We start from the raw sequence: 13,931 nt of genomic DNA on the forward strand, positions 1-13,931 counted from the left end.
ATCAATCAATCAATCGTATTTATTGAGCACTTACTATGTGCAGAACACTGTACTAAGCGCTTGGGAAGTACAAGCTGGCAACATATAGAGACAGTCCCTACCCAACAGTGGGCTCACAGTCTAGAAGGGGGAGACAGAGAACAAAACCAAACATACTAACAAAATAAAATAAATAGAATAGATAGGTACAAGTAAAATAAATAAATAAATAGAGGAATAAATATGTACAAACATATATACATATATACAGGTGCTGTGGGGAAAGGAAGGAGGTAAGATGGGGGGATGGAGAGGGGGACGACGGGGAGAGGAAGGAAGGGGCTCAGTCTGGGAAGGCCTCCTGGAGGAGATGAGCTCTCAGTAGGGCCTTGAAGGGAGGAAGAGAGCTAGCTTGGCGGATGGGCAGAGGGAGGGCATTCCAGGCCCGGGGGATGACGTGGGCCAGGGGTCGATGGTGGGACAGGAGGGCTGAGTAGGTGCGAATGAGATTGTTGTTAATGTAACTTGGTGATAACAAGGGCCTTTTTCCCGCGGTGGGGGAAGAGTCAGTCAGGACCGGACCCGGAAGGGAGGTTGGGGGCCACTATAAGGAAGGTCGCTTAAGTGAGGGGTGGGGGGGTGGAAGCAGGAGTCAAAGGTCATGGGTTCAAATCCCAGCTCCGCCAATTGTCAGCTGTGTGACTTTGGGCAAGTCACTTAACTTCTCTGGGCCTCAGTTACCTCATCTGTAAAATGGGGATGAAGACTGTGAGCCCCCCGTGGGATAACCTGATCACCTTGTAACCTCCCCAGTGCTTAGAATTGTGCTTTGCACATAGTAAGTGCTTAATAAATGCTATAAAAAAAGTATCTGTCCCACACAGGGCTCACAATTCAACGGGGAGGGAGAACGGGTATTTAATGCCTATTTTATAGGTGAGGCAACTGAGGCTCAGAGAAGTTAAGTGATTAATCCTAGTTCATACAGCAGGCAAGTGGAAGAGCTGGGGTTATAATAATAATAATAATAGTAATAATAATAATAATAACTGTGGTACTTAAGTGCTAACTGTGGGCCAGGCAATGTACTGAACAGTGGTGTAGATACATGCAAATCAGGTTGGACACAGTCCCTGTCCCACATGGGGCTCACATTCTCAACCCCCATTTTGCAGATGAGGTAAGTGAGGCACAGAGAAGTGAAGGGACTTGCCCACACGTTTGTAGTCCCACAGCAAACAAGTGGCAGAGTTGGCATGAGAACCCGTGACCATCTGACTCCCATGTCCATGCTCTATCCACTACACCTTGCTTGCTTCTCCTAGATAACCCATCCCTTTCCAGTAGACCACAGTGCCTCTCCTCCTAGAAGCAAATTTTCTTATGATCAGTTGGCTAATGTGCTAGAGATACTTGCATGTGGATACTCGAATGTTTTCAGTTGGCCATAATAATCACCCTTCATGGGAACAGCTGTAGTGTGGGAAGTATTTGTAACTTTCTTATTTGTCTCAGAGGTCACTCAAGAGTCTGTGGTTGACACTTTACCCTCCTTGTCCTTCCTGTGTTTGGAGATATCTGTTCCTGAGCCTGAATAATTGACTTTTTGAAGAACAGTGAGGAACTCTCTTGGGTTTTTCTTCCATCAGATTAAGCTTACGAATGCTTGTTGGCTTTCTGATGTTCATTTTCCTTATCTTACGACTTCCTCTTTTCTGTTGATTTTTAAATACTATTGCTCCTACCAAGATTTCCTCAATTGTCCCTATTATTTAAAATCAAATCCGTATCATTTAGAGTCAAGTGTGTCCTAGTTGATTTCTTTATTCACTGCACTAGAAAAATATCCACAATTTCACCCCCAAACCAATATGATGACCTTTGTGCCACTGAATTACTTTTCCATTTGACATCTGAGGAATTGGTCTCCCATCACCATCAGATCCTGGCCTACAGTTGCTTTGAAGAGTCAGTCAATGAAGCCTTTTCTCCCTTTTCTTCCTAATTTGGACACTTATTTTCAGCACCCACTATGATGTTTTTCTTATTCTTCAATCAATCAATTGTATTTATTGAGCGCTTACTATGTGCAGAGCACTGAACTAAGGGCTTGGGAGCATACAGTACAACAGAATTAACATAACAGGCTTACAGTCTAGTGAGGGAGACAGACATTAATATGAATTAATAAATAAATTCTTCCTTTTTTATTATCCAGACACAATTTACCACTCACAGAGCAACACTACCTCCCTTTCTTCCTTGCTTTGCTTTTCTGACCAACTGACATCTTAGCACTACAAGTCTGATTGCTGACCAACTGACTGTCAAAGAGACTAGCACATTCTTAGCTAAAGTTCTATCTGGAGTCATTCCAGCCTTCTTTAATCTTTGACTTGGCTTCTCCCCAGCCTGATCAATTTTCAGTGAGAGCCATAGAGCCCCTGACCCCTCTCACTTTCTCTACACCTGGTTCCCTACCCATCACCCAAATCCATTTTTACATAGTGCTGGGACATTTGGGGATAGGGAGGGGAAAAATAAATTGTTGAATGGTGTTGTGGTCTCATCCACTTTTTCAGATTCTAATAATAATGATAATAATTGTGATATTTGTTAAGAGCCAGGTATTCATTCATTCATTCCATCATATTTATTGAGCACTTACTATGTTCAGAGCACTGTACTAAGCGCTGGGAAAGTACAATTCAGCAATGAATAGAGACAATCCCTTCTCACAACGGGTTCTACTTAACTCTGGGTTGGATACATGTAGATTGAGTTGGAAACAGTCCCTGCCCCGCATAGGGCTCGCAGTCTTAGTCCCCATTTTACAGATGAGGTAACCGAGTCACAGAGAAGTGAAGTAGCTTGCCCAAGGCCATACAGCAACAAGTGGTAGAGCCAGGCTTAGAAACCATGACCTTCTGACTCCTAAGCACGTACTCTATTCACTACACCATGCAACTTCCCTTACAAACTCTCAGGCCCCAGAAAGAGGAAATACATGTCCCAATACCACTACTTCCCGAGATTTCGCATGTGCTTTACCTCAATCTCTGGACTGTTCTTGGCATTACGGCAGATGTAGGGGCTACGAGGTTGTCAAGATGGCCTCTTGAGTTCCCTTAAAGCCTCCACAATGCATTAGCCTTAGGCAGTGATCCAGGGGTAAAAGCAAACCTGTGTTTGTAAAAGCAAACCTCCCCCTGGGAGCTGCTTAGACCATCGGAGATATGGCCCCTTCTTTTGCAATCCATCAGTAGTATTTATTGAGAGCATACTGTTTACAGAGCAATATAATAAGCACTTTTTTAATGGCATTTGTTGAGCACTTATCATGTGCCAGGCACTGTACTAAGCACTTGGGAGAGTACAGTAGAGTTAGTAGATGCAGTCTCTCCCCTTGAGATACTGACAGTCTCGTGGGAGAGACAGAAACTAAAATAAATTAGAGATAGAGGATGCAACCAAATAAGGAGTGGGCTGAGTACCCAAGTGCTTAGGGTATATGGACCCAAGTGCTTAGGTGACAAAGGGAGGGAAAAAGGGAAAAAGTCAGGAAAGGCTTTCTGGAGGAGATCAGGTTTTATTAGGCCTTTGAAGATGATGATGATGATGGTATTTGTTAAGCTTTTACTATGTGCAAAGCACTGTTCTGAGCGCTGGGGGGATACAAGGTGATCAGGTTGTCTCACCTGGGGCTCACAGTCTTAATCCCCATTTTACAGATGAGGTAACTGAGGCACAGAGAAGTTAAGTGACTTGCTCAAAGTCACACAGCTGACAAGCGGCAGAGCCGGGATTAGAACCTGTAACCTCTGACTCCCAAGCCTGTGCTTTTTCCATTGAGCCATACTGCTTTAGTGGTCTGCCAGATCTGAAAGGGAGTGGAGTTCTAGCGGAGAGTGTTAATGGCAAAACAAGAGTGCAGAGCATAATGAGAAGCAGCGTGGCTCAGTGGAAAGAGCATGGGCTCTGGAGTCAGAGGTCATGGGTTCAAATCCTGGCTCTGCCAATTGCCAGCTGTGTGACTTTGGGCAAGTCACTTAACTTCTCTGGGCTTCAGTTACCTCATCTGTAAAATGGGGATTAAGACTGTGAGTCCCCCTGTGGGACAACCTGATCACCTTCTAACCTCCCCAGCACTTAAAACAGTGCTTTGCACATAGTAAGCACTTAATAAATGCCATTATTATTATTATTATTAATGAGTACATTGGTTCTGGAGATTCAGAGTTTGTAGCCTGGGTTGTAGTGGGAGTGGAGTGAGGATAAATAGTGGGAAGAGAGGTGAGTGAATGCCTTAAAGCTAATAGTGAGGATCTTCTGCTTGATGCAAAGAGAGCAGTCATTGGAGGTTTTGGTGCTGTAGGGGGATGTGCATAGAGCTAGGCTTTTTTTCCTCCTTTAAAAAGTGTTCTACCCAACGTTCAGCAGCCCAGAAGTTTCTCTGTCCTTTAAGGGAATTGGTGGGGAGAGTCCCAAGGTCATTCGACTTTCAAATGAAAGGAAATATGCAGTTTTGTTCTCTGGAAAATGGCTTAGGTTCAGAATTGCAGGAAGCTGGTCCAGAGGAACAGTTCTGATAACTCAAGTTTTGGGTGATTTAAAAAGCGGGTTGAGATCAGTGCTTCATTACCGCTTTCCATCTTCCATTATCATAGATGGAAACATATTTCTGTTTTCTAAGACATCAACACAAGTGGCTGACATTTGTTTTTCTCGACAGCAGAAATGTTATTTTACTGTATTATACCGAATCTCAGTAGGAAAAAGGAACCTAAACATTATGTTTTGTGACTTAGCATCTATATTAAATAATATGTGTGTTGACATTTAAGCAAATCAGTGCCACTTGATAAATTTTCTATTGTTCTTTTTTAAAATTCAAATTCAGATGATTTTCATTTGAGGCAGGTAAACAAACTGAAGTGATAGTCATCAAAAGGAGGGAGATCCTTCCTACCTTAAGTGTATATGTTGAATTTCATTTCCCAGGAAGAGATATTGTTTGTGTGGAATCACATTCTTTGAGGACATATGGATTTTATTCAAGTTACCCTTTCTTTCAAATGCCACATGTCAGTGTAGTCATTCTGCATTGGAGAATGGAATCAGTTGGGCTGGTCAAATGTCAAAAAAAATAACCCATCCAATTTTTCTTCTCTTCTAATTTCTTAGTGTCTATCAAATTGTTGTTGAGGAAGAGCGTGCTCAAAGGACCAAAAAGGCATCAGAAATCCTGAAATGCTACCCAGTGCCCATTCACTTCCAGAATGCATCTGTTCTCAACTCACAATACTACTTTGCTGCCGAGTTTCCTGCCAACAGCCTTCAAACTGCTCAACCTTTCACTATTGGAGATAATCGCACGTACAGTGGATACTGGAACACACCTCTTCTCCCTCATAAAAGCTACAAAATTTATTTTCAAGCTGCTAGCAGAGCTAATGGGGTAAATCTTATATCTGGTTTTTGCTGCTGCTTTTGGGGTACAAACCGAGCTTTTCTGGCTAAGAGTAGAGACTGCAATAAAGACATGAAGAAAGCTGAGATTCACAAGTCACAGAGAAACAATAGTTTTGGGTTGGTTTTTTTTTTTAAAGCTTTTGCCCCAAACAGATTTACCTAAAAAAGACTGTAAGCTCCCTCTAAACTGTAAGCTTGTTGTGGACAGGGAATGTGTCTACCAACTCTGTCATATTATACTTTCCCAAGCACATAGTACAGTGCTCTGCATTCAGTAAGCTCTCAATAAATACGATTAATTGATTGAAAAGATGCTCCATCCAGAACAGGTTACCGATATTCTGCTGTATTTAAATTTTCAGTCTGGCTGCCAAGAGTTGGCTGGTCGCACTGTCCCACTTTCGACTTTAAATACAAATGCTGAAACTACCAAGGCATACAGTTTCCCCTGACTGGAGATGGACAATCTCGCATAATAATAATAATAATGATGGCATTTGTTAAGTGCTTATTAAGTTCCAATTACTGTCCTAAGCGCTGGGGTAGATACAAGGTAATCAGGTTGTCCCACGTGGGGCTCACAGTCTTAATCCCCATTTTACAGATGAGGTAACTGAGGCACGGAGAAGCTAAGTGGCCTGCCCAAGGTCACATAGCTGACAAGTGGCGGAGCTGGGATTAGAACCCACGACCTCTGACTCCCAAGCCCGGGTTCTTTCCACTAAGCCACGTTGCTTCTGTTAATGGCTTCTGCCTTTTTGTCTCTTCCCATTTTCTTTCCTTGATCCCCCAACAGTTAAGACTTTCTGTGTCTAAATTAGAAACACATTTTTCCCCCAGTTAAAACTGTCTCTGAAAAATGAGATGCAACCAAGCTACAACGTCAGCGAGTCAGATACTTTTGAATCTTCCTAGAATTGTTTTCCCTTTTCCTGCTCCCCTCGACCCACCAGAACCCTGTAATTCCTGATAAGATTTAACCCTCTCCCCCAATTACCCGGAAATGTTTTCTATCAGATGCTCTCATGGCCCTTCTCTCCCGTGAACTGAAAGTACAGGATGGGCCAACAATGACTGTTGTTTTCTTTTCCCAAAAGAATCGCTCCATGGGGTTCTTAACACCCTGTATACTCTAGTAACTTTAACCCCAATAGGATTTGGACGCCCGGAGGGAACCATCCATGTGAAACTCTTGTACGCATCATGTCTGGAACACTTCCTCCCTACTTTGGGATAGCGTTGGGACAAATATCTTAGTTGAATCCTTTAGGCTTTTATGTCCCAATGACCACGGGCCCTCTTACTGTGTGATCCGGACACGTGTGCACAGAGAGCTCTTTCCTTAAGAATCATTTTAAAATAGTATCCCAGATGGTTATCTGTGTACTGTCTACAGTCCAAATGGTGACCTTTTTCCTCTTTATTTGACACAGGAAACCAAAATTGATTGCGTCAGGGTGGCCACAAAAGGTATGTTGCAACAATTGTGAGCTGCGTGCTGGGTTTATATCAGTTCAAGTCTTGTAAATTGTTTACAAATTTCTAAAAACATTCCCTTTGTTGAAATGTTGGCTTCACCTCCTGCCATAGCCCTACCACATTGAAAACTGATCCATCGGAGGGTTAGCTGAGGAACCAAAATATTCCACAAGAAGCAGAAATTCTGTCGGTAATTGTTTTAACCCTACCTTTTAGTTTTCTATAATTGCATTACATTTACTAACATTTTTGAGCCTAGTAGAGCAGTAAATTATCAGCAGTGGAATTCTTGGTATCTGATTTATTACAAGGTAGTACAGCATTACCCACTATTATGAGTATCTGATTTAGTACAAGGTAGTACAGCATTACCCACTATTAGGAGTATCTGATATAGTACAAGGTAGTACATCATTACCCACTATTATGAGCAATGATCTAATATGAATTATTTTGGGAAAGGAAGATAGGTGAGGAGCTGACCAACATTGGGATGACTGGATTGTTCTGAATCTTGTGCCTTTGCCTTGGGTCAGATAACTAAAGATCATACCCATCTCTAGCCCCTGCTATGCTAGCCTTGAAATGACCACTGAGACCATCCATAGACACCACAGAACAGGGACAGCGGTTTTAGTTGTTGATCACATAACCTTCTCTCCCTAAAACCATTCTCTTAGCAGAAGAAATATCCTCGCGCCTACCTAGTGCCTTCTACCAAAGTGAAGAACGATAGCCCTCCTCAGAAATCCCTGCACTGATTATTTCTTTATTGAAGTCAATCATCTGGTTGCCCATAAAATCGTATTCCACTCCAGAACTGTTTACAGGATGGTTCATATTTCTGAAATTTTCCAGTTCACCCCAATTTAAGGACACCTGTCCCCCATCATGCTTTGTGTTTATCTTTGTCATTTTCTAGTTATTTTCCATCTTTTTTATTCATTGTAGATTCTCTTTCTGTCTCTCCAGATAGCAGACCTTGTTCACTGACTAGCCTGATCTCTGCTGGTTAGGCAGTGCATTAACACAGTAATTCTTTTCAGGCATCAAGGTCAGCGTCAATGCTCTGAAACAAGAACGTCTAAATGACACACTCAAGGGATCTCGGTGTGCCGAAAGACTTGGCACAAAATGTGCTGGGCCTGTCCTCAGGGAGTGGCACATTTCTTTGGCAGCACTTTAGTCTACTTTTTTTTATCTCATATCTACTCCAGCACTTTTTTATGGTATTTGTTAAGCGCATCCTATGTTCATTCATTCATTCAATCGTATTTATTGAGTGCTTACTGTGTGCAGAGCACTGTACTAAGCGCTTGGGAAGTACAAGTTGGCGACATATAAAGACTGTCCCGACCCAACAGTGGGCTCACAGTCTAGAAGGGGGAGACAGAGAACAAAACAAAACATATTAACAAAATAAAATAAATAGAATAAATATGTACAAATAAAATAAATAAATAGAGTATTAAATACATAAAACATACAACAGGTGCTGTGGGGAGGGGAAGGAGGTAAGGTTGGGAGGATGGAGAGGGGGAGGAGGGGGAGATGAAGGAGGGGGCTCAGTCAGGGAAGGCCTCCTGGAGGAGGTACTGTTCTGAGCACCGGGATAGATACAAGTTAATCAGGCAGAACAGAGTCCCTGTTCTATATGGGGCTCACTGTCTAAATAGGAGAGAGAATAGGTATTGAATCCCTATTTTTTTGGCAGTTGAGAAAACTGAGGCAAAGAGAAGTTAAATAGCTTGCCCAAGGTGTCACAGCAGGCAAGTGGTGAAGTGGGGATCAGAACCCAGGTCCTCTAGATTCCAGGCCTGTGCTTTAATAATAATGCTATTTGTATATATACAAACATATATATGTACATACCTGTGTATATATATATATATACCTGTATATATGTATATTTGTTTGTATCACCTGTATATATGTATGTGTATATATGTTTGTATGTATTTATTACTCTATTATTTCTTTATTTTGCTTGTACATATCTATTCTATTTATTTTTTTTTGTTAATATGTTTTGTTTTGTTCTCTTTCTCCCCCTTCTAGACTGTGAGCCCACTGTTGGGTAGGGACCGTCTCTATATGTTGCCAACTTGTACTTCCCAAGTGCTTAGTACAGTGCTCTGCACACAGTAAGTGCTCAATAAATACGATTGATTGATTGATCAAGCACTTACTATGTGCCAAGCACTGTTCTAAGCACTGGGGTAGTTACGAGGTTATCAGGCTTTACTCACTAGACCACACTGCTTACTATGTGCTCAACTTAAGAAATACCATTATTATCAGCTTTATTCCCTGTTTCCCACCTTGATTCTTTTTCCCCTGAACATAACAATTATACACTTTCCACTTCTCGGTTTGGATCACAAGGATTATGCACTATTACAGTTACATCCGTAGCAAATGTGGAAATCTGCAGCTTTGGCAAATGGTTGCAGTAATTGGTGCTAGGAATCGATTTCTTTCCTCCTTCAGCCAGGGTAATCATTATTGCCACTTGTTTTACACATCGTTTGGGGACATTTTGGTAATTGGATAATCTGGTTGATTGATTGCCTGCTTCTTTTTTTTCAGAAGTGGTATGGGGACACTTTCACAGCAGTAGGCTTTAGCCAGTAGATCACGAAGGGAGAAGTCAGATATATCATATGGATCCAATTCAATAATATGAAATAGGGTGTCATTTCTCTGCACACACATTATAGGGTTGTGAAGGAAACATCCCCCAGCCTCCTCCTTCAGTGCCATCTTAGAAGCCTGTCTCCACCAAGACGCCTTCCCTGACTAAGTCCCCCATTTCCCAACTCCCTTCTGTGTCATCTCTGCCCCTGGATCTGTATCCCTAAAGCATTCTGATACTTACCCGACCCCAGAGCAAAAACACTTAAGTACCTACGTTTATACTTGGCTTCTTCCCTCTAATTCATTTTAATGTCTGTCTCCCCAGTTAGCCCAAAGTGAGGTTGTGGTCATGTCTGCCAATTCTCTTGTATTTTACTTTCCCAAGCAGCTAATATGGTACTCTGCATACAGTTGCCTCTCAGTAAATACCACTGATTGATGAATAATTGATTGAAGTGGGGTTGCCCCCAGATCAACCTGGGAAGACACAGATCACTCAGTTCTTAGAAACTTTCTCTCAAAGTATTTCTGTGTGGCTGAACCCATATAGACAGAGGCTTCTTGTTGGGATTTTTCCGTTCCCTGTGGGTTCAGTTCGAGCCCATCCACTTGCCTTGTTCCCAAGCTAAACAGAGACCAACACTTAAACTGATATCTTTCATATATCCTCCCCTTATTCATTCGCCGCTCCCAGGCACACAGCACTTAGGTACATATTTACATATGTACGTATGTCCTTTTGTTGAGGAGCAGCAGGGCTTAGTGGAAAGATCACGGTCTTGGGAGTCAGTGGTCATGGGTTCTAATCAATCAATCAATCAATCGTATTTATTGAGCGCTTACTATGTGCAGAGCACTGTACTAAGTGCTTGGGAAGTACAAGTTGGCAACATATAGAGACGGTCCCTACCCAACAGTGGGCTCACAGTCTAGAAGGGGGAGACAGAGAACAAAACAAAACATATTAACAAAATAAAATAAATAGAATAAATATGTACAAGTAAAATAAATAAATAGAGTAATAAATACGTGCAAACATATATACATATGTACAGGTGCTGTGGGGAAGGGAAGGAGGTAAGGCGGGGGAGATGGAGATGGGGAGGAGGGGGAGAGGAAGGAAGGGGCTCAGTCTGGGAAGGCCTCCTGGAGGAGGTGAGCTCTCAGTAGGGCCTTGAAGGGAGGAAGAGAGCTAGCTTGGCGGATGTGGGGAGGGAGGGCATTCCAGGCCAGGGGGATGACATGGGCCGGTCGACGGCGGGACAGGCGAGAACGAGGCACGGTGAGGAGATTAGCGGCAGAAGAGCGGAGGGTGCAGGCTGGGCAGTAGAAGGAGAGAAGGGAGGAGAGGTAGGAGGGGGTGAAGTGAATTCTGACTCTGCCACATGTCAGCTTTGTGACTTTGGGCAAGTCACTTCAGTTCTCTGTGCCTCAGTTATCTCATAAAATGGGGATTAAAACTGTGAGCCCCACGTGAGACAACCTAATTACCTTGTATCTACCCCAGCGCTTAGAACTGTGCTTGGCACATAGTAAATGCTTAACAAATATCCCCACCATCATCATCATCATCACCACATATCTGTGTTTATATCAATGTCTGTCTCCCCCTATAGACCGTCAGCTGGTTCTGGGCAGGGAATTTATCTGTTATATTGTACTCTCCCAAGTGCTTGGTACAGTGCTCTGCACACAGTAAGTACTCAGTAAATACAATTGATTGACTGACTTTAGGTCATTTTTGAGACTCTAGACTGTAAGCGTGTTATGGGCAGGGATCCAGTCCACTAATTCTGTTGGATTGTATTCTCCCAAGTGCTTAGTACAGTGCTGTGTACATAGTAAAAGCTCAGTACAATTGATTGATTGAGACTGCTCACCCTCATGAGTCCTCTGCCCTTCCCTATTCCCCTGGCTCTTCTCCATGCAAAATCATCCCTGTTCATACTGCCTCCCAATTTGGTTGTCCATCTAATGCCTAATGAGGGTTTCAAAAGGAAACGTTCTCGTACAGGCCACTCTTGGAATAATAATAATAATAATAATAATAATAATCGTGGTACTTGTTAAGCACACACTCTATAACAAGCACTGTTCTAAGCACTGAGGTAGAACCAAGAAAATCAGGTGAGTTAGACCCTGGCCCACCTGTGGCTCACAGTGTAAGGGGAAGTTTGAGAGCAGACATTGAGTCCCCATTTTACTGATGAGGAAACTGAGGCCCAGAGCAGTTAAGCGACTTGCCCAAGGCACAGAGCAAGTAGGCGGCAGAGCTAGGATTCCAACCCAGGTTCTCTGTGCCCCTAGGCCTGTGCTCTTTCTACTAGTCTCTGCTTCCATAAAGAATGCCACATTCTTATGAAATGCCCCAATGGGGAACATGTGACTTTTTAGCCATAGTTTGGGGAGAGTTTCATTTAACCAATAGCTCAAATTGTAATATTCATCTATGGATATGTCCCTCTAAATTATCTTTTATTATCAATTTTAATCTTACTGGGATTGTTGATTTTTTAAGGTATTTGTTAAGTGCTTACTATGCACCAGGCATCATACTAAGCCCTGGGGTAGTTACAGTTTGGACACAGTCCTTGTCCCACATAGGGCCCACAGTCTTAGAGAAGCAGCATGGCCTAGTGAATAGCACAGTCCTGGGAGTCAAAAGGTCATGGGTTCTAATCCCAGCTCTGCCACTCCTCTGATGTGTGACCTTTGGCAAGTCACTTCACTTCTCTGTGCCTCAGTTCCCTCATCTGTAAAATGAGGATTAAGACTGTGAGCCCTATGTGAGACAGAACTGTGCCCAACCCAGTTATCTTTTATCTATCCCAGGTCTTAGAACAATGCCTGGCACAAAGTAAGTGCTTAACAAATACCATGATTATTACTATCCAGCTCTTGGAATAGTGCTTGGCACATAGTAAGCACTTTACAAGTACCATTATTATTATTAATATTATTATTAAATACGATTGAATGAATGATCCCCATTTTATAGATGAAGTAACTGAGGCACAGAGAAGTTAAATGTCTTGTCCAAGGTCACACAGCAGACCAGTGGTAGAGTCGGCATTAGAATCCAGGTCCTTCTGACTTCCGGGCCCATGCTCTATCCACTGGAATCCACTGCTCCTCATTGTATTAGTTTTGATCATGTAGAATAGGAGAGCTGAACACGTCAGATAAAGCCAGGCTACCTTTAACATGCCGTTTTCTTACCCCAGTCACATCATTGGGCAGGATAAATTATGGATACTACTTTTCCAATTCTGGCAATAATGGAATTTTGCTGTTTTATGGTCAAATGCCCAGTTTTTTGCCGGCTTCAGAAATGCACCCAGTTCTGTTTTTGGTTCACGGGAACGCTCCATACTTCTACCACATTTCTAGACTTGGGACTAACCCAGTGCATTTTAAAATGTTATTGTTTTTCAGTTATTATTTCTCACTGTTACTTTGTGATGCACTGAACAGGGGAGCCATGAGGATGCTGGTCGGGGGAGCTGTCAGCCTCAGAGTGCAGTGAGAGTCACACTTTCTAGAAGGCAGGATTCCCTGCCCCATGGGTATTTAATTCCCATCTGATTCATAATCCATTCATGATGAGCTTCCATCGTATTTAAATACGCAATTTGGAAAGAGTATATTGCCCACCCTGGCTGGCCATCTCTGTTTTTCTCGGTTGAGATGGCTCCCGTGGGATTCGGCCTCATATGGCAGTAGACAGTCTCATCAGCAGTCCTGCCTCCCCCAGCCCTGACTCATTGGCTTTTTCAGTAATTCTTTTTTCTTCTCATTGTGAATGATTGGGTTTCCCTCCCTGTCCACTTCCTCACCACCCTGTCGGTTAGTCATAGACTGGCTGACTACCACAAAAATAACAGAAGAATTTGGAAAGATGGGCTACTCATATTACCTTTTTTTTAATTTGGGAAAAGCTGCTTCATTTGCCGCCTCCAACAGCATTTCGTTTTACCAATTTAAAGGCAAAACCTTTACTGGTTGAAAGAGAAATCATCAAAAGAACCCCAGCTTAAATTAAATCATCAAAAGAACCCCAGTTTAAATGATGTAAAAATTGGTCTTGTAGTCCAGTGTTTTGGAAATACTAATCACTCAATCAATCATATTTATTGATATTTACTATGTGTAAAGCACTGTACTAAGCATTTGGGAGAATACAATGTAATACAGAATTGGTAGACCCATTCTCTGTCCACCGCAAGCTTATAGTCTACAGGGGGAGACAGACAATATAACTAAATGAATTACAGATGTGTATGTCAGTGCTTTGGGGCTGAGGGAGAGGTGAAAAAAGGGAGCAAATGTAAGTGCAAGGGTGATGTAGAAGGGAGTGGGGAAGA

General features: G+C 42.6%; 1 protein-coding gene across 10 annotated transcripts in view; it reads left to right on the plus strand.

The window, feature by feature from the left end:
- Positions 1–13,931, plus strand: part of PTPRM (protein tyrosine phosphatase receptor type M) — an 892,842-nt gene that overhangs the window by 548,220 nt on the left and 330,691 nt on the right. For all 10 annotated transcript variants that reach the window (XM_038746194.1, XM_038746195.1, XM_038746197.1 and 7 more), the window contains exons 12-13: positions 5,164–5,437; positions 6,885–6,921. In XM_038746194.1, coding sequence (XP_038602122.1) covers positions 5,164–5,437; positions 6,885–6,921 — 311 coding nt within the window. The remainder of the gene's footprint in view (positions 1–5,163; positions 5,438–6,884; positions 6,922–13,931) is intronic.

The sequence above is a fragment of the Tachyglossus aculeatus genome, chromosome 5 (assembly GCF_015852505.1).
Source record: "Tachyglossus aculeatus isolate mTacAcu1 chromosome 5, mTacAcu1.pri, whole genome shotgun sequence".
Classification (NCBI taxonomy): domain Eukaryota; kingdom Metazoa; phylum Chordata; class Mammalia; order Monotremata; family Tachyglossidae; genus Tachyglossus; species Tachyglossus aculeatus.